Here is a 27,301-nt window from a genome sequence, read left to right as displayed (position 1 = left end):
GGGTCTTCAAGAGGCTCAGTGATCTGCAAATCATGTCTTGTTTTGTCATCCATCACTGAATCTACAGCAGCCTGTTCATAATGCTCATTGAATGAATAAACAAAAGGAATATAAAATAGGTTTACTATCTTCTGTGGTGCCTAGGACTGGCCTGGGCAGAATATGGATGCTTTTATATCCTTTAGCACAGGAGTAGAGGACTAATAAAGAGTAGAGTTCGTAAATAATGCCAAGTCTAAAAGAAAATACACTATTTAACATGGATCTAGCAAATTCTGTGCCAGCTACAAAAAATACAGAGATGACTAAGATAATTTTTATTTTCGAGGACTAAGAAAATTTTAGGTATCTGGGTCTGTACCAGTTGGTGAACAAATACAAGTAATTCAGCAGTATAACTATTCTACTAGAGACATATACAAGAAACATTTGGGAGGCACACAGAAGGAAGTGATCATCCTGGCCTGCAGAGGTCAGGTGGTCAAGGAAGGATTTATGAAAAAGATTTTACTTTAGTCTTACAAGGAAGTTTACCAGATGAGAGAAAGCACATTTAGCAAAGAAGACACAGGTCTGTGTGAAGGCATAACACACTCCCTTCCAGAGTGGTTCCTGGAAGGGAGTTAACAAAATATGGAAGGACAGAAAAACGTTATAAAGCACTTTCCTCTAAGGACAGAGCCTGTGCTTTAAAAAGTTCCTGGACCCTCCTCTTCTCAAAGTACCCATTTCTCCAATAAGATGTGACCTCCAAAGGGGCTTGACAGAGTTAAAAACATGAAGTAACAAAATCAGGGAGGGGAAGACAAACATATTTATTCCACTCCAGTCTATCAGAGGACTTAAAATGTGTACTGCACAGCATTCCCTGTTGTTATCAGCATTGACAAGGGAAGAATGTGCCTTAACAGCAGCTCTGCCCCAAAGCTTGCCGATGGCTGCTATGAGGCTCCCTGTCGGTCCACTGTCTTCCTCGTGGTTGTGCAGTTAATGAGGCTTCCACCCTTGTAGAAACAGGCTCCTTAACTCTAAATTCATTTTGTGCAGAGATGAGGAAAGAATCTAATATACTGACTGTTCCTCAGGTAAGCCATGACTTAAATCCTATCTTAGTTTTTAACTATCTTTATTTTCTGATTAAAATAGGAAAAAAAGGGAGAGGGGGTAAAGAAGCAATAGAAAGTATACTATGCTGATACAGAGACTTTAAACTCTAGTCAGAGTTAAGACTCATATTAAAGGTCGACTGATGGTTCAAAGGAAATAACTACATGGAGTCAGCAAGACGTGCGTCAGTTGAGTCTCATTATTAGCCTCAATAATGTAGGAAAACAATTCTCAACAAAATCGGAGTCCATACTTGTCAGGTACGCTCTGTTGGGCATGGGCAGGTAAAAGTCTAGAGAAATGGGTTCTCTCCATGCCCTGGTAACAAAGAAAGAAGGCTTCTGGTTTGATGAAAAGAGCAGCTCCTGTTCCCAGGTGGTGCCTGAAGCTCACCGGCTGAGGTTAGCAGTGGAATCGAGTGGAGAACTTGGGAGAAACAGGCACAGTCAGAGGCTGGTCACTTGACTTTACTTCCACACCCTGGTACTTGCGTATTGGATTTGCCTTGTGCACCTACAGAATAAGGAAAGATAGTTACCACTGATCAGGATGTTAGAGAACTCTGCGTATAGTTGTTTTTATTTTTTTTCTTCTTGAGAAAATGTTTGTATAGTCTTAGAGATCCAAGTCACTATCCAAAGTGGGGTGGGGGGGGACACACACAACACAGCATAATGGAAAAGCATGTGAGCTTTGGAGCCCACGTAGGTTTCTATTCAGGTCTTGGGGGTCCCTCAGCTTGCACTAAAGAACATCAAGCCTAACTCCAGCTTGATTGTTTATTACTAGGTTTAACAGGGTTGTACACAACTGCAGCAGAAAAGAGATACATGTTAAGAATCTGTCAGAGTGGGGGGTGGGGGGCTGGGATAACTGGGTGATGGACATTAAGGAGGGCATGTGATATAATGAGCACTGGGTGTTATATAAGACAGATGAATCACTGAACTCTACCTCTGAAACTAGTAACATACTATATGTTAAAAAAAAATCTCCCAGAGTACAATCTTAAGCTTATCAAGTCTTAATATTCACCAAAACCATGGACAAACAAACAAAAATGATAACCAGGAAGAATTTCTGGGAGAAGGCCATCCTTCCTTCTGGGTAGTCTAAAACAATCCTGAATTAAGTCAGGTTAGTCGAGAGCTAAGTAGCATTGACTGAACTGTGCTTTAGAATGCTGACATCAGCCTATACTGAGAATCACTCTGAGTAACACCTCTATGATGGGGACAAACACAAGAGGCAGTACCAAGTGTTGAAGAAAAATCAAAGAACTTCAGGCTGGAAAAAAGGCTGGTTTTGTGAGCATATCTAGAGTGGGGACTGTATCATTTTTTCATCCAATCCGCAAACGGCAGCTTGGATTTTGCCAAGAAGCTAGTCCCTTTAATAGTTTGTCCCTAGAGCCTTCTTGAGGCCACAGTCATTACTGCCAACACCTGTACCAGCAGCTGGCCTAGACTTTTTAGACAAAACCGCAAAAACTTATGTATTTATATAATCATCCTTTTATCAATCACATGAAGTTCCATCTGAAACTGTCTCTTTGCTCATTAATGCAGCTTGCTGCCCTCTGAGTGAAAAAGTCCTTAATGTGAATTAAGCTTTCTTTCTGGATAACTTAATATCTAAATCATTATGCTAGTGTTAGCACTGAGGGTCACATGGACCAATATGTGCTATAACCCCAAGGAATTTGAGTCAATTATTAAGAGGAAAACGAAAATACAGTTGCCACATAATTCCCATGTCCTTCCCTACCTATGTATTCTTGTCTAATTGTAAAACCACATTGGTTTTCTTAAGTCTAAAGAAAATAATAAAAATAAGTTAGATAAATAAACAAATCCTAGCAATGCATCACTGTGCATGTTATACCACATGATACCCTCCTTATGAAGACCCCTGGAAGAAACTCTATCTGAATTCAGTATCAAGACTAAATGTTTTTTTGTTTTGTTTTTTTAACAACTAGCTTGTTTGTATCTCATGAACACTGTTAGTTTTGTAACCAACAGGTTGGTTCCTAAAAAGAGCTAAAATTATGGCTCAAACTTAGCAGACGCATGGATCACAATGTGCACATCTTTAACATTGTTCACATCACAACTTCGTCACTATTCTTGGTTTGTGTGATTTTCCACCTTCATTCATCTTTGATATGTCCTGGTAGGCCACCTTAGATCCTTTCTGGAACAAGGCAAGGTAGAGATAAAACAAAATAGACAACCGTGGGTTAATGAGTGCTCATGCTGCCCAGTTACCAGTTCTTTCCGTAGCCTGGCCAGCTCCTCCCTCTGTTGCTCTTCCTCCTGGTGCCTGGCCTCCTCCAACTGCTGGACTTTCTGAGCTTCTACCTCAGCCATTCTCTTCTCCAGCTCCTGCCGCTCCTTGGCTCTCTTCTCGGTGGCCAGCTGAAAAGGTTCCTGAACTAGAGAACCAGAGAGGCCCTCTGAGTACAGAAACAGAGAGAATATTGGTGCATAGGCAGGACCTACATAAACCTAGCCCCCTGGATGCAGCAAGTGGCACAGACATGCATGGCAACAGAAAGGCTAAACTCTAGGGAAGCCCTGTTAGCAGAAAGGTGGAGCATACCACATACAAAAAGTCCTAGAATTTTAACAGTTGGAAGCGCTCCTGGAAACCATCTAATTAGGAGAAAATCAAGACCCACACAGATGAAATAGCTTGCTCAAAACTACATAGTGATTCTGAGACAGATGTAGGAGGAGAATCCGATTTTCTGACACTTACCCAGAGCTTAAGGAATCAAACATTTTATACCTAAGGCTTGCTTCATGGTGAACTCCAGAAAGAAGTCCTGGTTCTTCCTCCCTCACTTACTACTCTTTGTAAAGTAAAGCCCATAACTGCTGTTGAAATGTCAGTGACTTTTGCCCAGGCTCTTGTTCTGTGAATCTGGCCCCAACATATGCTGCAAACTCAACACAGGTATGCAGTTCAACAGACAAAAAACCCGGTCTAAGAAGAGAACAACTAGATCCTCTAAAGGAAAATGCTTCTGGTTGACACAGCTAATACTGACATAACTGAGTCCCCAGCATCCCCCCTGGGAAGTCTGACAATTCTGCCCTGATCCCCCAAGAGTACATATAATACTACCAGCAACGGATTTCTTCTCTTTCTTGGGAACAAAGGGCTCCTGGGAGATGACTGTGTTTGGACGAGCCTTGAAACAAGCTGCTTCTCTCTGCTGCTTCAGTTCTTCCTCCAGCTATTAGAAAGAAAGCCTGTTAGATAAGCAACAGCACAACCCTCCATAACTGCTGCCTCAGTGGCTCGAGAATTAATGTTTCTAAATGGCTTCATCAATAAAGGCAGGAGATGACTTCATCTAAACCCCAGTTAAAACCCCCTTTACACTAAGTAGATCAGACTAACATAACAACCTCTGAATCCACTAAGAAGTAGAGGATATCTTTAAGGTACTTTTAAGGCCTAACTGAACATCACAAAAATAAACGTGTGGACATTATATACCCTTGGATGGGATAATCTATAAAGTATTCTCTCTTCCAACCCCCAAAAGAATCTAGCCAGAATTTTTTTTTTAAGAGTTTACTTATTTATTTGAGAGAGAGAGAGAGAGCATGAGTGGGATGGGGAGGGGAGTAGGGGAGAGGCAGAAGGAGAGGGAGAAGCAGACTCCCTACTGAGCAGCGAGCCCGATGCAGGGCTCAATCCCAGGACCCTGAGATCGAGACCTGAGCTAAAGGCAAATGCTTAACCAACTGAGCCACTCAGGTGCCCTAAATCTAACCAGAATTTAATCAAGCCTCTAGATTTAACTACTCATTTATAGGAAATACAGAAGGTACAGGAACATATTAAATAACACCACGGGAATACCATGACCAAAATTGGGATTGTGGAAAATTTATAGGACAAACAAGCCAGTTTATTCCACAAGTAATATGTAACTAGAGGAGCCTACAGAGAAAAAGGGATTTAGAGATTGATCAAACAAATGCAATATGTGGGCCTTATTTGGATCCTGATTTGAACAATTCGACTCTCTAAAAAAATTATGAGGGGCACCTGGGTGGCTCAGTCGTTAAGCAACTGCCTTTGGCTCAGGTCATGATCCCAGGGTCCTGGGATCGAGCCCTGCATTGGGCTCCTTGCTCAGCAGGGAGCCTGCTTCTCCCTCCCCCTCTGCCTGCCACTCCCTCTGCTTGTGCTCTCTCTGTGTCAAATAAATAAAATCTTTAAAAATAAATAAATAAATAAATAATGAGATTTGGGGATATAAGAACACTATTTGTCACTATTAAGGGATTACTATTAATCTTTTTATGTGTGATAGTATTATGGGTTTTTTTTTAATACTTATATTTTTAAAGATACATATATATCTTTACTTGCTGTTTTTGGATGAAATGACGTGATACCTAGAATTTGCTTCAAAGTAGTCCTTTGTTGGTAGAAATATCTAGTATAGAGGTTAAGTAGGTAGAAATGCAGATGAAGGGGTGCCTGGGTGGCTCAGACACGAATGGGTGTCTGCCTTTGGCTCAAGTCATGATCCCAGGGTCCTGGGATCAAGCCCCACGTTGGGCTCCTGGCTCAACGGGGAATCTGCTTCTCCCTCTCCCTCTGCCTCTCCTCCTGCTCATGCTCTCTCTCTGTCTCAGATAAATAAAATCTTCAAAATAAAAAAAGAAATGCAGATGAAGTAAGATTTTCCATGTTTTGATCATTATAGAACCAAGTGACAGGTTCATGGAAGATCATTATACTAGCCTCTCTACTTTTGTGTATGTTTGAAAAACTTAAAAAAAAAAATTTTATTATAGGAAATACCCCACACAGACATTTTGTGTCATGGTCCTGGAAAGAGAGATTCATTACTACTTCCAAAACAACAGTTTTCCTAGGGAACACCACCACCAAGGGACCTATGTGTAGTCATGTAAGCAATCGCATCTCTTGACTTCCTAGAAAGATTAGCCCAGAGCTCCTTTTGGACAGAGTCCAGATAAGTGATGATATAAAAACACTGACAAACTTAGGGATTCAGGGGAATTTTTTTCCAAATAGGGCAGAATTAGATCCCAATTATACCAGCCAACAACCAATTAACTGTTTTTAATCACTTGTCATCTACAAAGAGCACACTATGTTGAGAAGACAGCATACCATACTGAGGATCTATTCTCACCATACTGTTTCTTATCAAAGTACCAACAGAAAGGAGTGAACATGTAAGGAACAAATCTAACAGATGGAATAGATGAGATCTTAAACTCCTGATGCAAAAAGAGCCTGTTGGTTCTCACATTCCCCAGATGATCACTTGGAGCAGAGGTCAGCAAACTTCAGCCTGCAGGCTAAATCCAACTTGCAATCCCTTTTTGTACAGTCCTTGAGGTAAGTCTAGTTTTCACATTTTCAAAGGGTTGAAACCTACACACACACACACACACACACACACACACAGAATATGTGACAGAGACCATATGTAACCTACAAAATCTAAAATATTTACTATCTGGTCTTTTATTTTTTATTATTTTTTTAAAGATTTATTTATGAGAGAGAGAGAGAGCGCACATGAGCAGGGGGAGGGGCAATGGGAGAGTAAGACAAGCAGACTCCCGGCTCAGCAGGGAGCCTGATGTGGGGCTCGATCCCAGGACCCTGAGATCATGACCTGAGCCGAAATCAAAGAGTTGGACACTTAACTGAGCCACCCAGGCGTCCCACTATTTGGTCTTTTATAGAAAGTCTGCTGATCCCTGATTTAGAGTGAGAGTTCCTGAAATAATCCAGTATTTTAGTTCTCAGATGAATTTTAGTGTAGTGGGTCTACCTCTTCTAACAAACCAACAATGAAGCAATGAACATTTTAGCTGCTCTCCCATCCCCCACCTGGTGCTTCCAAGTCTGTGCCTTCAGAGCACCTCTTCTGTCAGTCTCCAAGCAGAAAGGCTCAATCTGAGTTGTGTTCTTCACCTTCTTCTCTGGCAGGTTAATGGTGTCAAAATGAGGCAAAGGAAGTGCCTTAAACTTGGGCACCTAACAAAAAAGAAAACATAAGATTTAAGATCCTAAGGTCTCTCTAGCTAGAAAGCAAGAGCTGCTCCAGAGTATCCGGATGAATCCGAAATATAGGAAAGGCCAGTTTTCAGAGCAGCATGGTATGTATAGCAGAAAGAGTAAGGGGCTCAAAAGGAAATCTAGGTTATCCTCCCAATATTGCCAATAACTGGCAACACGATCACAGGAAAGTCACTTAATCTCCTTGCACCAGTAGGGTTATTAAAAACTTGCCCTATTTATACTTCATAACGTTCTTAGAGGGATCAAAGGAAGTATTATGCTACTTGCAGAAATGGAAACACCTACCTCCCCTTTCTGCAGTTCTTTTATTTTCTTTTCCTTCTGTAACTGACGTTCTTTGTCTCGAGAATCAAAAGAGAAAGGGCATATTTCCACAGTTCTTGCCTCCGGGATTTGGGGCTTAAAAGGCACCCCATAATGTGGCACAGGTTGAGCTCTTATCACAACCGGCTCCTCCTCTTCCTAAGGGAAAAACTGTAGTTTAGACACAAGCTCTCTCTCACCTCCACAGAATGTGGTGTCAGAAGACAGTATTTGAAAGAAATTAATTAAGGCAAGTTACTCAACCTCCTAGGTGTCTTTGCTTCCTTTTCTATCAAAGAGGAATAATACCTAAGTCACCTACCACTTCATAGGGGTGAGACCAGTGTGAAAGCATTTGATAAAGGACTAACACAATTACTCTTAAAGGATCTAAAGTTTTTCACAGGAAGGTTGTAAAAATGAAATGAGATCAAACAGTGTGAACAAAGTGAAGAACAGAGGAAAGGTACTAAGTAAGCATATACCTTGGCCTCTTCTTTGACCCAGCCTCCAGACTCCACTAAAACATGTGACTGAGAGTTAATGGTTGCCAAACCCAGAATAGGACCTAGTAAGTTGTTTGAGTTCAAGCTGGTAACATAAGATTACGGTGTATTTTAGTTTCAAATGAACCTATAAAAAGGTTTATGCTTGAGATCTGCTATAAAATTACCCTAACTCTGGATATTTATAGATAAAATGGGAGATGTAACAAGATACTAGCCTGATCAATGACAGTTTATGTATTCCAATTTCATGAACCATCACTACACAGTAACCTTAGCGACCCTTGGGTTAGTGGAGATCAGACAGGGAGGACATAACTGCTCAGTGTGAATTTTAAAAGTCCCTCACTGAATGGTGACAATAGCTTAGGCAAAATAAAATACAGGGCTTGTCGACTTTATTCAAGTTATGACAGGCTGATTTTCAATGCTATAGAAATAGACAGGCATCCAATAAGTTGCATAACCAGTCACTACTGAAAGCCAGAAGATTCATACCCTTACCAATTACTTTGCTCTTGGGGGAGCAAAAAAGATGATCAAATGTTCATACCCACTGTTAAAGACAACTCCAGATAAGAGTGACTGCCTTTGAATTCCATTAAGCTTAAGAAAGAGGAATGTTAAATTGATAAAGTAGAAGGAAGAAAACTCCCTCTGTCCCAGGGAATCACCTCATCTTCTTTGGTGGGCATTCGAATTCTGTTCTTCAGTGCAAAGGCCGGTGACTTGGGGACAGTGATTGGAAGTACTTTCTTTTCAGGAACACCCTGCAAGGAGTAAGCAATTCAATTAGACATCCCAGAACAATCTCTACTAGGCTGTGTGGTAAGATCAAATCCCTCTCGAGGAGGCTGGGTGGCTCAGTCGGTTAAGCGTCTGTCTTCGGCTCAGGGCATGATCCCAGGATCCTGGGATTGAGTCCTGGGTTGGGTTTTCTGCTCAGTGGGGAGTCTGCTTCTCCCTCTCCCTCTGCCTGCCGCCCCCCCTGCTTGTGCTCTCTGTCAAATAAATAAATAAAAACCTAAAAAAAAATAAAATAAAATCCCTCTCTTAAAGGGGAGTTCACATACCAGGAATCAAAAAAAGGCTTTAGTATATTGCTGTTTACCCAGCATACTGAAACACAGTAGCAGTCCAAAGGTGGATTATCATACAGAAGAGCAGCAAATAACAAGGGGATGGCTGGAGTACTATATTCAGTAAAAATAGGATTCATCACAATCTTTTTTGGTGCTTATGAAAAACACTCACCACAACAGAAAACAAACTAATGCCAATATTTTATTGTTTCTCTTCCTTTCTATAATCACTCAAAAATAAAAAGACCTCCAAATGTATCTAGATCAGAATAGATAACTGTCCATTTTCTTCAACTTATTCCTCATACAACTCTATAATGAAAACTTAGGTTCAAAAACATCACCCTCAGGGTGCCTGGCTGGCTCAGTCGGTGGAGCATGTGACTCCTGATCTCACGGTTGCCAGTCTGAGCCCCATATTGGGTGTAGAGATTACTTAAAAATAAAATCTTAAAGGGGCACCTGGGTGGCTCAGTTGGTTAAGCGACTGCCTTTGGCTCAGGTCATGATCCTGGAGTCCCGGGATCGAGTCCCGCATCGGGCTCCCTGCTCAGCAAGGGGTCTGCTTCTCCCTCTGATCTCTTCCCTCTCATGCTCTCTGTCTCTCATTCTCTCTCTCAAATAAATAAATAAAATCTTTAAAAAAATAAATAAATAAAATAAAATCTTAAAAAAAAAAATCACCCTCAAAAGGCAAATGGGAAAAAGTATTGGACAAGAGCTAAATTATCTTCTGCCAAACAAATAGACAAAGAAAGAACAAGCAGTTCACAAAGATACACAAGAGACTCAATCTCAATAATGTTTAAAAATATAAATTAAATCAGGTTATTCTTCACCTATAAGATTGAGTAATATTTGTAAGACTGATTAATACCAGTGTTGGCATGTACGAAAGAGAAGTCGGCACTCACATATAGTTGGGTAAGAGTATAGATCATAAATTGGTACAACCTTTGGGAATTACCTATTAATTTTTTTTTTTTAAAGATTTTATTTATTTGATGGAGAGAGCGAGAGAGAGAGTGCGCACAGCAGGGGGAGCAGCAGAGAAAGAGGGAGAAGCAGGCTCTCTGCTGAGCAGGGAGCCGGTGCGGGGCTCAATCCCAGGACTCTGGGATCACGACCTGAGCTGAAGACAGACACTTAACCAACTGAGCCACCCAAGCGCTCCCTCCTTTTTTTTTTTTTTTTTTAAGATTTTATTTATTCATTTGACAGAGGAGGGTGGGAATTACCTATTAAATTTTTAAATGGTCATACTCTCTCACCCAATATTCCACCTTTAGTATTTGATCTCTAGTTTAGTTTTTGGTTTTAGGTATTATTTCAATTTTTTTTTTAAAGAATTAAAAATTGCAAATAACTAAATTATTTATCAAGAAAGGATCAGTTAAATCCTGTAGAAAAGAATATTATACAGCCATGAAAAAGAATTAAGTAAATCTTTATTACTGACATGGTGTTCATAATATTGAGGGGAGAAGGACAAGTTGCTGAAATAGAGAATATTATTTTTTTGTTTTTAAAATATATATAATTAACTTAAGCATAGAAAATAAAATGTGGCGGGCGCCTGGGTGGCTCAGTCGTTAAGCGTCTGCCTTCGGCTCAGGTCATGATCCCAGGGTCCTGGGATCGAGCCCCGCATCAGGCTCCCTGCTCAGCGGGAAGCCTGCTTCTCCCTCTCCTGCTCTCCCTGCTTGTGTTCCCTCTCTCACTGTGTCTCTCTCTGTCAAATAAATAAATAAAATCTTTAAAAAAAAAAAAAGAAAAGAAAAGAAAATGTGGGAAGAACAGCTGTTAACTTTCATACCTCTTTGAGAGTAGATTAAGGGAAGCAATGAATTTTCTATATTCCATAATTCTCATACATTCAACTACTCTGAAGATTTTTCCCTTCATGATTCCAAAAACACTGCCAACATTTTAAATCCTTGCAGGCTCAGTTACATGTACGATACTGTGCATGTCATTCAAGACTAAGACATTTTAGAAAGTTGTTCCATAAGCACTCTGATTCTCATAGAATTTATACTCTATCACAAATCTGGCAATTAATCCTAACTACAAAATGGTATCTCTTGGGCTTTTTTGAATGAAGGGTTATGACCAGATCAATTTAAAAAATATAAAAATAAAAACTGCAGTATTTACAACAGCCAAACCATGGAAGCAGTCCAAGTATCCACTGATAGATAAATGGCTAAAAAAGCTGTGGGGTGTGTGTGTGTGTGCGTGCGTATACACACACCAATGTGTATTGGTGTATACACACACCCAATACCAATGGCATATTATTTAGCCATTAGAAAAAGAATGAAATCTTGCCATTTACAACAACATGGATGGAGCTAGAGAGTAGACTACTAAATAAAACAAGTCAGTCAGAGAAAGACAAAAACCGTAAGATTTCACTCCCATGCATAATTTAAAAAACAAATGAGTCAAGGAAAAAAGAGAGAGAAACCAAGAAAGAGACTCTTAACTATAAAGAACAAACTGATGGTTACTGGAAGGGAGGGGAGTTGGGAGGCGGGATGGGAGAAATAGGGGATGGGGGTTAAAGAGCACACTTATCATGATGAAAAAATAAAATAAAATAAAATGGTAAGATCAAACCCTTATTTGTTACATTCACATATGTATGTTGCCTCACTCTGCCCTCTCTTCTGCTTCCTCTCCACCTCTTCACTACCATACAAGGCCACACCACTGATTGCTTGTACCATTCCACTAGCCCTGTAATAGTCTTTCAGCTTCTCATCTCATTCCTCCAATCCGTCTTCTATATATAGTCAGAACTACTTGTCTAAGACACATCGGATCACATAACTTCCTGACTTAAAGTTCTTTAATGGCTCCTAGGCTACCTACAATAGTATAACAAATTCCTTGCCATGAAGTACAAGGTGCCTCATGATATGGTGCCCTGCCTGACTCTCCAGCCTTATCTCTTGCCCCTCCCTACAGCTCACCCTCCAACCACTATGAACTACTGGCAGTTGCCAAAATGTTAACGCTGGTTCTCTCAATAACTTTGTGTTCTCTCTGAAATGTCCCAGGTGCTTGGAAGCACCTAAGCCTTTTTTCAAGCCCCCACTGAAGCATCTCTTCTTTTATAAAGGCTTTCAATTGATCTCTCCACTCCCAGAACCTATGAAATGACCCCTCTTTCCCTGTATATAGTTCTATGACAGTACATAAAAAACTTGACAGCACTTGTGTATTTAGATGTTCAACTCCTGCTAGCCTTCAAGAGTGTGGACTGTTATTCCACTAATCCCTAGTACCTAACAAAGACCTTGGCAAGTATAAGGCATTCAGTAAATGTTCACTGAATACATATAGTAAAAATGAATAACAATTTGTACCTTGGACTCTTGGACTCTAATTTATACCCTGGGAGAGAGACTTCTCCTTAATCCCAACAATGCTGTGACTGCTTAAAACATGTTTGGAAAGCCTTTCTTGGAGTGGCCTTCAAAGCTAATTTTTAAGCAATGCAAGGTAGTGGCTCAATATTTACTTTTAATTAAGCAAAACTATTTCCAGCTCTATTATCTTGGACTACTTAGTTTTAGTTCCAAATGATTTAGATTAGCTCTTAAAAGCAAATTAATCTTTAAAATATGAACATTTGCCCCTGCTGAAGAGATCTAAGACTGTGCCACAAGCTCCAAGATAAGCGGCTTTTCCAAAATGCTTTGTATAGTATGAGTCATTGAAAAGAATTTATACCCTGCCAAGGTGACCACTGTAAAGAGAATGCTCATTCTGCTGTGGAAGCTGTTTTCTAAAGAAATCCAGGATCAGGGGCACCTGGGTGGCTCAGATGGTTAAGCATCTGCCTTCAGCTCGGGTCATGATCCCAAGTTCCTGGGATTGAGCCCCACATTGGCTCCTGGCTCAGCGGGGAGCCTGCTTCTCCCTCTGCCTCTCTCCCTGCTCGTGCTCTCTCCCTCTCTGTATCTCTGTGTCTCAAATGAATAAATAAAATCTTTAAAAAAAAAAAAAAAAAGAAAGAAAGAAATCCAGGATCACTAGGAACAGTGAAATCCCATATAGCAGAAATTGTAATGAGAGTGACAAAAGTCCATGAAATGGGTTTTCAAATAATGCTTACCATAAAACAACAAGAGCCTGTTGTTCTACAGGCGGCCACCAGCCTCTTGCTCGAGCACACTCAGGGCATGTGCGAATGGGAAGAACATGAAGCAAGGCTCAGAGGTTGGTTCAAGCCCTGCTCTGATTCTAATCTGCATAACTTGGGGCACATTAGAGAGCCTTCTAGGCCTTGGGTTTTGTTTTTTTTTTTAAAGATTTTATTTATTTATTTGAGAGAGAGAGCGTGAAGAAGAGAGCAGAAGCAGGGGGGAGCAGCAGAGGGAGAGAAGCAGACTCCCTACTGAGCAGGGAGCCTGACGTGGGGCTCGATCCCAGGACCCTGACATCATGATCTGAGCCAAAAGCAGACACTTAACTGACTGAGCCACCCAGGCACCCTGGTTTTGGTTTTTTTTTAAGATTTTATTTATTGGGGGAGGAGAGAAAACGAGTGGGGGGAGGGGCAAGAGAGAGGGAGAAGCAGATTCCCTGCCGTGTGGAGCCCAACGCGGAGCCTGGTCCCAGGACCCTGAGATCATGACCTAAGCCAAAGTCAGACACTTAACTGACTGAGCCACCCAGCTCATTTCTTTTCATAAAGTAATTGAAATAAATACCCGAGGATTCATTTAATTCTAAAATAATCCCTCTTTTCCTTTCTTCCCCTTTCTACATCCACCCAGCAGAGATATGCATTTTTTTTTTTAAAGATTTTATTTATTTATTTGAGAGAGAGAGAGAGCATGAGAGGGGGGAGGGTCAGAGGGAGAAGCAGACTCCCTGCCGAGCAGGGAGCCCGATGCGGGACTCAATCCCGGGACTCCAGGATCATGGCCTGAGCCGAAGGCAGTCGCTTAACCAACTGAGCCACCCAGGCGCCCCAGAGATATGCATTTTAAAAGAGCAACGGAGGGGCGCCTGGGTGGCTCAGTCGTTAAGCATCTGCCTTCGGCTCAGGTCATGATCCCAGGCTCCTGGGATGGAGCCCCGCATCAGGCTCCCGGCTCCACGGGAGGCCTGCTTCTCCCTCTCCCACTCCCCCTGCTTGTGTTCCCTCTCTCGCTGTCTCTCTCTCTCTGTCAAATGAATAAATAAAATCTTTGGAAAAAATAAATAAATAAAAGAGCAACGGAAATCTCTAATAAATAAGCCACGAAAGAGCTATCTAGGAGTGGGCTCAATCTTCACTAATTGGGGGAGAGGAAAAGGTGATTTATGAATATCAACTCTGCAGCAACTACCCACCCATACCCCATCTCTACTGCAATCAACACTAACTGGGGGCTCAATCAGAAATTTAAAAAAGCGGGGACACGTGGGTGGCTCACCTGGTTAAGTGCCAGACTCTTTGATTTCAGCTCAGGTAGTGAGGGTCCTGAGATTGAGCCCCGTGTCGTGCTCCGTGCTCAGCACAGAATCTGCTTGAGATTCTGTCTCCCTCTACCCCTCCCTCCGGTCATCGGTCATACGCTCTCTGTCTCTCTCAATAAATAAATAAATAGGTAAATAAATAGATAAATATTTTTTAAAAAATAAAAATTAAACAAAAATTTAAAAAATGAATTTTGGTTTTCTAAAAACAGAAGGCTTCTTGTTTTACTATTTTAAGTTTTCCTAGTTGTAAGCTCTTTGAGGGCAGGAATGTCGCCGTTTACATTCCTTTGCATTCTCCACAGGACCTACAAGAAGTAGTAATTAGTTCGTTGAATGTATGCTGATTGACAGTACTGTCCTTATTTGTTTACATATCAATCTGCTCCACCAAACTGAAAACTTTGAGGAGGAGTGATGTGTTTTCCCCCATCTTTGAATTCCTAGTACCTAACACAGCCTAGGCTGGTGCATTTCAGCTGGTACTGTTACTCATTCAATTACCCAATATCAGAGTGCTTCTGCAGCGATATTAGGTGCAGGGGATATAAAAGTGACTAAGACAGATGTACACAGTCCCTGCTTTCAGGGAGCTCACATTCTAGTGGAGGAAAAGAGACAAGGAAAAGGTAACAAATCAGGTATTCCCTGATTTTCAAAAAGTGCTCTGAAGAAACCTAGCAGAATATGCAGCTAAAGGATAATGGGGGGAAGCTCCTAATGGGAAGCTCCGGAAAGATAGCTCTAGAGAAGTGGTATGTGGTTAGAAGTGGGCAATGTGGGTGGGCAGATGGCGCACTTAGGGAAAGCAGCCCAGGATGGGGGAGGGGGTGTTAGGGGTGAGCACTTCTCCCTATGGCAGGATATGCCCCCAAATGCCCTGGGACAAGAGCAGTTAGGAAATTACTGTGAGGAAATGTTATCTCAGGGAGTATGGAAAAAAAAAGCCTGCTGGTCTCCCCAAGTCATCCCTAAAATATCGCTGCTAAAATTACTCACTGGCCTCACCAGCACCACATCCACCTCTATGGTGCCCCATCTCCCCACTAGATGTCGGCACCAAGTTCACATTTCACACTCTTGAGCTCAAGGTTTTCATCACTCCACCTCTGCCCCAAGAGCCCTTTTTTCATCTCTGCCTCATGGCCCACTGCTGCCCAAGCCCATCTCTCATCAGCCCTGTTGTCTCCTTGCCACCCATCAACCACAAGTTTAAGAGCACAAGAAATACCATAAGGACACGCGGAAAGAGTTTCAGCACCAGAGGGACGTGGATGAAGACAACAGTGGCAAACAGACAAGCTGCATTTGGGCTCTGGGAAGCAGGCTCCTCTGTTCTGCAAGAAGAATCCCAAACTAGAAGTTACAGGACCTAATCTCGATTCTGCCACCAACTTTTAAAAATGGTTCCATGAGCAAGCCACATTCCTCTTTCAAAGCCTCCCTTTCTAAAAAATGAAGAGGGTGAGAGAGAAGTCACCTAATGTCTCCTATGCTTTGCTTCTCTAGAAACCAAGAGTTGAAGTGAAATCACTGGAAATTTTAGAAGGGAGAACTACAAACAGCCAGTGTCAAACTCAAAAACTGGGTTTGCTAAAATAAACAATGGTAAGTCAGCACTGTGGGGTAGAATAATAATAGTGCTGGAGGAGATGATGGGTTCAAATCCTGGTTCTGCATACTAGACACCTCCTAATGTCTCTTCCTTATCCAAAAAATAGGGCTAAAAATAAAACCTATCTCTTAAGAATTGTTTCAAGAAAGAAGTATGATAATCTACATAGAACACTCGGTATGAGGTAAGCATGCGATAAAATGACAGTTATTACTATTAACAACATGACTGCTTACTGTGTGTCAGACACTAAGTTCTCACTGAGGCTCTCTCTCTTCCATGCTACACATAACAAATCAAAACTCCAGGGGTGGGGCCCAGGAATCTGTTTATGTAATAAGATCCCCAGAGGATTCTGAGAACCTGCTGGATTTGGCAAACACTTCCCTGGAGCACCACGTCAATTCAGTTGCATCTTACTTACTTACCTAGTGCATTGCTGATCTGCTTATCCAGAATTCTCAACAAGGCATAACCTGGTACAAGGCTACTTTAAGATCTCACTTAACTAACTCCTACCGAACTCTAGGCACCCTTCCACATGTACCACTTCACCCTAGCATGTCCAAAGTAAAACAAACTGCCAGCCCAATTTCCTAAATCAGCGTTTCTAAAAATAAAGTTCAGGTAAGATAGATAATATGGAAGGGGATGTTAGGTGGGATGCAGACTGCTTTTCTTAATAGTCACATATTTCCTAAGACCTTTCCATTTAAAAAGGTACATTCTCCCTGCTCTAGGTGTGTGGGGTGGGATGGAGGACCACCCTGCCCTAGGGGTGTGTGGTGGGTGTCTTTATGATAATCACCTGTGACCAACAAAGAATAATTACCCCCTAAAAAAGAAGTAAGCCATTGAAGGTGTTATCACTAGAGATGTCAAAAGGATTTAAGTTCCCTGGTTAGCTTTCTATAAAAAACCAACCCTAAAGGCCCTCATTGGCAACCCTGTGGCAACCCTGTCAGGACCCCTCTCACTCTTGAGAGCTTTTTCTATATCTTCACTTAATAAACTTCCATCGCTTTACTCACAAAAAATAAAAAAATAAAAATAAATAAAAATAAAAAGGTACCTTCTATTTTAATATAAAAGCACAGACCCTGAAACCGTACTACCTAGTATCCCAGCTCTGCCATTGGTTAGTTTATGATCTCAGGCAATTTATTTAATCTCTGTATTTCCTAACTGTAAAACAGATTGATAATAAGACCTATAGTGTTTACCTCATAGGGTTATTATGAGAATTAAATAAGTTATTATATAAATTGAAGAGCTTAGACTAAAACTTGGCAAATAAGCTTTATATATTAGCTATTACTATTGTTATTCATGGCAAAAAGTACTGGTGTTCCATTTACATAGTGATTTAAATGTTCCCTTTAAAATTACCTTAAAAATGAGTTGATTTTAAGAATATATAAAGTCAGGGGAGCCTGGGTGGCTCAGTCAGCTAAGTGTCTGCCTTCAGCTCAGGTCATGATCCCAGGATCCTGGGATTGAGTCCCGCATCAGGCTCCTTGCTCAGCAGGGAGCCTGCTTCTCCCTTGCCTGCCTTGTGCTCTCTCTCTGACAAATAAATTAATAAAATCTTAAAGAGGAAAGAAAGAAAGCAAGAAAGAGAGGGAGGGAGGGAAGGAAGGAAGGAAGGAAGGAAGGAAAGAAGGAAGGAAGGAAGGGAGGAAGGAAGGGAGGAAGGGAGAGAAAGAAAGGGGGGCGCCTGAGTGGCTCAGTCGTTAAGCGTCTGCCTTTGGCTCAGGTCATGATCCCGGAGTCCTGGGATCGAGCCCCACCTGGGCTCCCTGCTCAGCAGGGAGTCTGCTTCTCCCTCTTCCACTCCCCCCTGCTTGTGTTCCTGCTCTCTCTCTCTCTGTCAAATAAATAAATAAAATCTTTATAAAAAAAAAAGAGAAAGAAAGGAAGGCGGTCTCACATGCAGAAAGCTCTCAGTTGAAAGAAGGTAAGGGGTGGGAACAGGGGAAGAACTATTTCTAAGCTTTATGATGCTTTTCTAAAGCCTGGAAAACATAACTCTGGGTTGCTTCTGACTTAGTGCTAAGAAAATAGAGTAAACAAAACTAAGTACACAGTCCAAGGTAATATATTGGTGCACAGTTTCACTTAAAACCATGATGACTCAAAAGGACAAGCAAAAAGAAAGAAAATGGGAAAAGAAAATTCTTAGTACCTGGACATAAGTCAGTCCAATGCAGGAGGAGAATATTTCCCCATCTGCACAGAAATTATCTAAAACCCATCTTTGCACTTATGGAGATGAACCCTATTACTTATTCTTTGGCTGTGGCATCTCTTCCTAATTGTACATTTTCTCTAAATTCCTGACTATAAGCCCACCAACACACAACCCACTTCTCTGATCTAGTTTCCACTTGCTCCTCTTGATATACTTCTTTTCTCTAGCTTAACTGACCCCACCCACTTTCCAGTAACCCCCCACCGTATTTCCCACCTTCAGGCTTTTATGTTACTTCTGCCTGGAATGCTCTGCCAGTCCACCTGCATTTCTACAAGTCCAAATTCTACCATATAATGGAGAGGCAATATAATGAAGTGTTAAGATCAGGAACTCTGGAGCTAGAGTGCCTGAATTCTTATCCTTGCTCCACCATTCACTAGCAGAGTGCCCTAGGAATGCCACCTAACTCTCTGCACCTCAACTGCCTCATCTGAAACCAGTGATAATTACAGTAAATCACCTGAAGGCGTTGTGGTCAAAATGAATGGGTTAATACATGGAAGGGGCTTAGAGCGTGCCTGGCACATAGTGAAAGTGTCAGTGATTACGACAGTAACAACAGACGATGATGATGATGATATGAAGGTTTGGGTCATATGCTCCCTCCTCCACAAAGCATTCCCTGAACCTTCTGTCTGGAAGAAATCATTATCTCCTTTGAGTTCCTATAGTACTTTCAACTGTCACCTCTCTTAGAACACTTCTAATTTTATATTATTTACACATATATTGTCTCCCTTACTCAACTTTAACTTTCCTGAGACCAAAATCCACTTCTGATGTGTCTCTTTATCACCTACAGCTCCTAATACAATGCCCTGATCATAGTATCTACTCAAACATTTGTGAACGGGTGGATGTTTGGTCACAAGCAGGATGTTTCCGCCAGCATGTAGAGCCTCAACCATTCTTTTTTTTTTTTTTTTTTTTAAGATTTTATTTATTTATTTGACAGAGAGAGACACAGCGAGAGAGGGAACACAAGCGGGGGGGCGGGGGGGAAAGGGAGAAGCAGGCTTCCCACAGAGCGGGGAGCCCGATGCGGGGCTCGATCCTGGTACTCCGGGATCATGACCTGAGCCGAAGGCAGACGCTTAACGACTGAGCCACCCAGGCGCCCGAGCCTCAACCATTCTTACCACAACATCTTCCAAGATTTTAGTAGGGCAAGGTCTGGAATGAAATTCAAAGTGTTCATCCTCTGATTTCTTCTTTGACTCCCGCTCCTGGATTCTCTTCTCAATTTCCAAATCAAAGCCAATAGGCTGAGTGGGTGGCTTCACAGGTGGTTTCTTGGGCAAGATGGGCCCACCTTCAAGAATTCTGGGATCAAGTTCCCGTGCTTTGAATTTGTATCTGTAAGATGAGAGTTTAAATGACAACCACAAAAAAAAATTTTGTTAATAAAATAAAAGCTACACAAACAACAAAGTAAGCCAAAACAGAAAAATAGTAATTATTATGATTACCCAAGCATAGCAAAATTTCAACTCTCTCCATAGTCTTTGTCTCTACCTCCAGAGCAAAGAATTAAGGAGCCAGTTCTAACATTCCCAGCGCTTTAAAGATTGGGGTTTCTCTTCCCAGAGGAAGCTGCCCCTCCTCAAAAGAAGTACAAAAAGCAATGAAAGCAGAATACAGGAGACAAACTCCAGTGCTAACCACATTATGTTCCTCCACCAATAATAGCTGTAATGAGCCCTTGGGTATCCATAACGGGTGGCATCTACCTAAACGAAGTTCAGAGGACACTCCTTAATTAGAATCCTGAGTAAGTTCTCCCACCCCAACCTCTGCATTCATTTTTTTACCAGTTTATACTCCAGGATATCTCCATATTCCCACTTCTAATTTTTTAATCATTGAGGCAGGGGCACAGACTATAGAGAGCCTGTAACTCAAATGTCATAAATTCCAATGGCAAGAAAAACAGCAACTATCCCCATTATAGAACTGAAAAGAAAACAGGTACTTGGAACTCTTCCTCAAATACTGCGATGGGACTTACTGTTGCAGTTTCTCGAGCTCCTCTGCCTCCTGATCCGCTGCACTTTTGCAGGTCACAGGCCTTGTGCGCTGTTTGGTTTGCAACACAGGAGTCTGTGGGTCTCTGGATATCTTGACCACAGCAGATTTGGAGGGTAACAGAGCTATAAAGCAAGACCAAGACATTCACCTAGCTCTCCGAGACCCTGTTTACTGTAGGTGCTGACTCGGCTAGGCAGCCCATGATGCCAAATCAGAGTGGCTGCTCGTCACACTCAGCTCATGTCAGCCAACCTGACAAACATGCAGCCCCTTCTCGCCAGTCACTCTTTATTGAGGAGTATGATAAAGGCTGTCTTTGGGTAAACTCTACTATCATTTTCTGAACTTAAAATCCATTTGTGTCTGATGGAGTCATCACTGCATAGGCATGTGCTGCCTTTCTATTGATAATGCCAACTATTTTGGTTGTTATTGACACATAAGATTGTTGCTTATTCCAGCTTTAAAATAAGGCCTTTCTAAAGATCAAGTATTAACTCCCAATTTTGTGAATTCTCTAAAAGCATCTATATCAAAACACCAAGAACACCTCTCACAGAAATTCAAATAGAGAAAGTAAAAAAAACTATGTCAAAGCACCAATCTTAAGACCTTCACTACCATTCATGGAAAACACTGATTCACCTGACCAGGGCAACCTTGTCAATTTTCATAATTATGTAGAATGAATCCTCTAATTTAGATCTGAACACATAACAGCAGGAGACAGAAACCAAATCTAGGGGCGCCTGGGTGGCTTAGCCATTAAGTGTCTGCCTTCGGCTCAGGTCATGATCCCAGCGTCCTGGGATCAAGCCCTGCATCGGGCTCCCTGCTCAGCGGGAAGCCTGCTTCTCCCTCTCCCACTCCCCCTGCTTGTACTCCTGCTCTTGCTATCTCTCTCTCTGTCAAATAAATAAATAAAATCGTCAAAAAAAAAAAACAAAAAAAAACCGAATCTATTTATTTTAGAAATAAGCCAGTCTTCAAGTATACATACAACCGTTATTTATAACTATATAAAGTTTTAAATAAAAATTGCAGAAAATACACCATACACAAAAATAAACTCAAAATGGATTAAGGATCTAAATGTCAGATCTGAAATCATAAAAATTCTAGAAGAGAGCACAGGCAGTAAGATTTTCTCTGACATGGGCCACAGCAACATTTTTCTAGATCTGTCTCCTGAGGCAAGGAAATAGAAGCAAATATAAACTATTGGGACTATATCAAAATAAAAAGATTCAGCACAGCAAAGGAAACAACAAAACTAAAAGACAACCTATGAAAGGGAGAAGATATTTGTGAACAACATATCCAGTAAAGTGTTAGTATCCAAAATATATAAAGAACTTATACAATTCAACACCAAAAAACCCCCAATAATCTAATTTAAAAATGGGCATAAAAGGGGAGCCTGGGTGGCTCAGTTGTTAAGCGTCTGCCTTCAGCTCAGGTCATGGTCCCAGGGTCCTGGGATCGAGCGCCACATCAGGCTCCCTGCTCAGCGGGAAGCCTGCTTCTCCCTCTCCCGCTCCCCCTGCTTGTGTTCCCTCTCTTGCTGTGTCTCTCTCTGTCAAATAAATAAAATCTTAAAAAAAAAAAAAAAATAGGCAGAAGACACGAACAGACACTTCTCCAAAGAAGACATACAGATGGCCAACAGACACATGAAAAGATGCTCAACATTATTCATCATCAGGGAAATGCAAATCAAAACCACAATGAGAGGTCACCTCACATCTATCAGAATTGCTACAGTCAAAAACACGGGGTGGGGGGGCGGTGCCTGGGTGGCTCAGTCGTTAAGCGTCTGCCTTCGGCTCAGGTCATGATCCCAGAGTCCTGGGATCGAGCCCCACATCGGGCTCCCTGCTCAGCGGGAAGCCTGCTTCTCCCTCTCCTACTCCCCCTGCTTGTGTTTCCTCTCTCGCTGTGTCTCTCTGTCAAATAAATAAAATCTTTAAAAAAAACAAAACAAAACACAAGAGGGGGCACCTGGGTGGCTCAGTCAGTTCAGCGTCTGCCTTTAGCTCAGGTCATGATCCCAGAGTCCTGGGATTGAGCCCCACATCAGGCTCCCTGCTCAGCAGGGAGTCTGCTTGTCTCCCTCTCCCTCCACCCCTACCCCAGCTCATGTTCTCTCTCTCTACCTCTCTCTCTCTCAAATAAATAAATCTTAAAACAACAAAAACAAACCCCCCCCAAAAAAAAACAAACAAAAAACACATAAGAAACAAGTGCTGGTGAGGATGTGGAGAAAAAAGAACCTTTGCGCACTGTTGGTGGGAGTGCAAACTGATGCAGCCACTGCGGAAAACAGTATGGAGGTTCCTCAGAAAATTAAAAATAGAATTACCATATGATCCAGTAATTCCACTACTGGGTATTTACCCAAAGATACAAAAACACTAATTCAAAAAGATATGTGCACCCCTATGTTTACTGTAGCATTATTTACAATAGCCAAATTATGGAAGCAGCCCAAGTGTCCATCAATAGATGAATGGATAAAGAAGACATAATATACATGTGTACACACACACACACACACACACAAACACTATGGAATATTACTCAGCCATACAAAAGAAGGAAATCTTGCCATTTGCAACAGCACAGTTGGACCTACAGTATAATGCTAAGTGAAATAAATCAGTCAGAGAAAGACAAATACCATAAGATTTCACTCATATGTGGAATTTAAAAAACAAAACAAACAAAAGAAAAAAGAAACAAACCAAGAAACAGATTCTTAACTATAGAGAACAAACTGATGGTTACCAGAGGGGAGGTGGGTGGAGGGATGGGTGAAATAGGTGAAGGGGATTAAGAGTACACTCACTTATCATGATAAGCACTGAGTAATGTAGAGAATTGTTGGCACCCATGAAATTAATAAAACACCATATGTTAACTATACTGGAATTTAAATTTTTTTTTAAATTGCAGAAAATAATTTTTGTTTCTATTTACCAGAACCAAGATTCTAAAAGCAGGGCATATCAGACTCTAAAAGTCATATATTATTTGGAAAGTCATGTTTAATATTTAAATTTCTGTTAGAATAAAAAAAACCATTTCATTGTTTTTCTAATCTAAAATTTGACAAATGACTACAAACCTGCCAGCATTTACATCCATTCCTCTCTCTTCCACCCTCCCTTCAAAGAACAAGCACTCCTCGTGAGCTAAGTATCCCTCCCCTACCTGCTCATGCAGGTATCAATCACTGGTTATCTCCTTTCTGCTCCGGATCTTCAAATGCTTTCACTGCCAGGGACTTCTCAGGACAAAGACATGTTCTACCTATCTCCCCGCTCTCTTGACTCTTACATCCCCCTCTACATTCATAGTACTTACCATAATTTGTAATGATCTATTTATCTCTCTCACTGAGTTAGAAACTTGCTATTGAGCAGCACCAAGTCCATTTTATTCACTGCTATACCCCCTACACCCAACAGTGCCTGGTTTGTAGTGGTAAAGTTTGTTGAATGGCTGAACAAAAGCACATACCCTGAATGAATGGAATGCTTTCATTTTCTATAGGTCACTAGCTGCACCATGACACTTTGACACATGGCGAAGGTATAATTCCTGGTCAATTACTCATCAGGAGGATCAAGGTGGTTGATGGGTCTAAGTAGACAGATAGCCGGGGTGGGGTGGGGGAGTTCAGAGATGCTCAATGGTACATTTGTTGTCTGCATACAGGCACATGCCATACTTTAGTTCAAAAGCTAGGATTTCAACTAAAGGCAAATGTGTATAAGCAAAGGGAATTCTAGGGGAGGCTATAACATTGGTATGAAACTTACTATCATCCTTCTTGCTCCTCAAGTGATATCTGTTAGGGGTTCGTTTATGAAAGGCTTCCACCTGCTGTGCAAGGGGCACGTACGTAGAAGCTGTTTCATCAAATGTTCTTTTCTTTCCTTGGGACAGGTTGAAAGGCTTAATAATGGTGCATCCCTTAGTCACTCGGGCCTGTAAAGAAAAAAGTTATTCTCCCAATGAAGTGTTATGGAAGAGCTCAGATCTACCACAAGCTGCATATTCAGCACAGAGGATCAAAAGAAAAAAGGCCTGCGGTGAAGCCAAAATTATTATTCCTAAATTTGTCCACTCCCATCTTTTAAAAAAGGGAGAAAGGATCTAGCACTTAACAAATTGTCTGTTCTGCAATAGTAAATAAGGTGATTTTTCCCAAGCATGTCAATGTTTTAAAGCCAGCAAGAACAAGTTTTCTGAGAATTAGAAGGAGAAAATAAAAGTTGCAAAGGTATTGCCCTCACCCCCAATCCCATTAAGAAAAAGCTGATTTGGGTTCTGGGTCTGGATCAGGCCAGGTAGCTGCCTGAATCAGAATCTCTGCAGACATCTTTCCCAAAACTAAGAGGTGAAGAAGCCTAGTCCTTGGATGATTAACTTTCATAAAATTGATCTCTGATTGGAAACAAAACTCTTTAAGGATTGACATCTCAAAGGAAGAAGCATAACCCCAGGGTTTAAGACTGCAAAGGACTGATTTCAACAAGTGATGATGCGCACTGCAAATGCAAGTAGAAATTCTTAGTACTAGAATTTTCACTTAGGATTCTTACTGTTTCTGTTAGATTTGAGTGGTCTGCCCCAACACCATTTTTCCCATAAGCCCTGTCATATATTGTACACAACTCTGTAAACACAAGACTTTTTTAAAGAATTTTGTAACAGCACAAACTGCAACAAGCTGGGACTTAAAGTTTGCCACACATAAGTCTATGTGCTTTATGTACATTCTCAACTCAGTTTCACAGCAACTTCGTAAGATGCTTCCCAGAATAATAGAGTGATTTCTCCAAGATCATATAGCAAACAGGGCAAAGTGAGGATTTAGATCTATCTTAACTCAAAAACATGCTTCTCTCAATTCTATTATTAGAAGTAGTGACCAGAACTACTACACCTGAATCCTTGATGAATTAGTAACAAGAATATCCACTGAGCCCATCAACTTACAGGAGATGGAGGATGCTTTCGCAGTTCAGATGTAAAGTTCACTTCCTTATATTCCTCCTGATTCTTAGGATGTTGTTTGATTCGCTCATCTGTGCGGAAGTGGAAGTCAACTGATTTGGTTACCTGGCTCACTGATTTCTTCACCGGTTGCCCTGAGTGAGAAGCAGAGTAAAACACATAGGTAACACTAAGAATAGAGAATATTGGTAAATCTCCTTTATCCAGTCCTTTCAGTATTTCTATCACCATGGATCTAACTTTGTTCACTCTCTACACATCACCCAAAACTTGAAACAGTCCTCAGGGACACTACTATATGTACCTTATTCATTGAGTACTATCGGTTTGAGGACCTTTGATCAGATGCAAATTGCAAAGAGGTGGCACAAGGGGAGAAGAATCCCATCTCCCAGGTGTGGTCATAGCTCTGGAGACACACAGTAACTGGAATTCTTTTGACAGGAAAAGCTATGAATTGACTTAAAAAGCATACTTAACTAAACATGTCTAAGAGGGAAACCCTATAAACTCCAGGAGTGCTTTTTCGCAGGGCTTTATAGCTTTGACTCCACCAATAATAACTCTATTTAAGAGCAAAGCAGAACTCTGACCCCTTGGCTCCCTCAGTCCTACTCTTCCTCTGTAGCTACAACTGGATTTGCTCAGCTTTCTTTTCCTCTGTCTAGGATTAAAATGGGAAAACAACAACAAAAAACTGGCCTGCCCAATGGCTTTATCTTCTGTCTCAATCCTAATGCCTTCTTTTTCTAATACAAAGAAAAAGAATTAGGAAGAAAAAGGAGGGAGGAATTAATTTTACTTGAAGAAATGAGGGAAGGTCTCATGGAAAAAGGCCTCGAAAGATGGGTGTGAGTCCTATAATTAGAGGCAGAGAGCAACAGTGTGCTCTGAGAAAGGCCCGATGTATGTAATGCTTTTTTTTTTAAAGTAGTCTTTATGCCCAACTTGGGGCTTGAACTTATGACCCTGAGACCAAGAGTCACATGCTCTATTGACTGAGCCAGCCAGGGGCCCTGGTCCAATGTATATAAAACATTCTAGGGAATGGTCATTGGGATATAAAGGGTACCAGCTGTCCAATAAACACATCTTTTTCTACTGACTACTAACCAGGAAAGCCTTTTTTCCCTTTTAGAGACTTCAAAAACCCTACCAAAATAATGAGAAGCACCCTTCATAAATCAGACTCAACGAGAGCCAAGCTAACCTATTCCAGCAAGAGCAAGTTTCTTGAATTCTTCATTCTTTTTCCGCATCTCCACCACCTCCTGTTGCATTTTCATTCTCTTCTCCAACTCTTGCTCCTCAGTACTTTTGAGAATCTTCTGCCTAAGGGGCAAATCAGTAAAGGAAATGAGAGAGGAGAGAAGAAAGAGGTTTGTGATTCAAAAGAGTCTAAAGGTATTACATAGAACAGATTTTTAACCTGTGATAAAATAACCATCAAAACCAAAAAGTATTATCTGATAAACTGATATTGACTTAATTAGGGAACACTACGAAAAAAAACCCGATTCACAATTTATACCAAAATATCGAAAATTTTTTTAAAAGATAGCTAAAATAGACTATAGAAGATACTACAAAAAACTCATAAATTTGACTATACAGTGATTAGCTTTTAGGCCACAAGAAAAAGTAAGATTAAAATACCAGCAGAATGACCATATGATCCAGCAATTGCACTACTGGGTATTTACCCCAAAGATACAAAAGTAGGGATCCGAAGGGCTACGTGCACCCCGATGTTTATAGCAGCAATGTCCACAATAGCCAAACTGTGGAAAGAGCCAAGATGTCCATCAAC

General features: G+C 41.2%; 1 protein-coding gene across 5 annotated transcripts in view; it reads right to left on the bottom strand.

Annotated features, from left to right (window-relative positions):
• Window positions 1-302: 302 nt before the first annotated feature.
• TPX2 (TPX2 microtubule nucleation factor) overlaps window positions 303-27,301 on the bottom strand; it is a 56,892-nt gene continuing 29,893 nt past the window's right edge. For 4 of the 5 annotated variants that reach the window (XM_081833039.1, XM_081833037.1, XM_081833038.1 and 1 more), the window contains 11 exons: window positions 26,702-26,823; window positions 25,474-25,625; window positions 24,291-24,459; window positions 20,447-20,588; window positions 19,578-19,794; window positions 8,684-8,779; window positions 7,486-7,662; window positions 7,009-7,155; window positions 4,240-4,351; window positions 3,378-3,565; window positions 303-1,620 (listed from right to left, as the gene is read on the bottom strand). In XM_081833039.1, the coding sequence (XP_081689165.1) occupies window positions 1,510-1,620; window positions 3,378-3,565; window positions 4,240-4,351; window positions 7,009-7,155; window positions 7,486-7,662; window positions 8,684-8,779; window positions 19,578-19,794; window positions 20,447-20,588; window positions 24,291-24,459; window positions 25,474-25,625; window positions 26,702-26,823 (1,633 nt within the window). In that variant the 3' untranslated portion in view covers window positions 303-1,509. The remainder of the gene's footprint in view (window positions 1,621-3,377; window positions 3,566-4,239; window positions 4,352-7,008; window positions 7,156-7,485; window positions 7,663-8,683; window positions 8,780-19,577; window positions 19,795-20,446; window positions 20,589-24,290; window positions 24,460-25,473; window positions 25,626-26,701; window positions 26,824-27,301) is intronic. The other variant, XM_081833041.1, reaches the window with a different exon arrangement.

Source organism: Leptonychotes weddellii, chromosome 10 (genome assembly GCF_054177405.1).
Source record: "Leptonychotes weddellii isolate Sample4059 chromosome 10, ASM5417740v2, whole genome shotgun sequence".
NCBI classification, from domain to species: Eukaryota; Metazoa; Chordata; class Mammalia; order Carnivora; family Phocidae; genus Leptonychotes; species Leptonychotes weddellii.
Note: the sequence above shows the minus strand (reverse complement) of the source record. Positions and strands in the feature narration are given on the sequence as shown.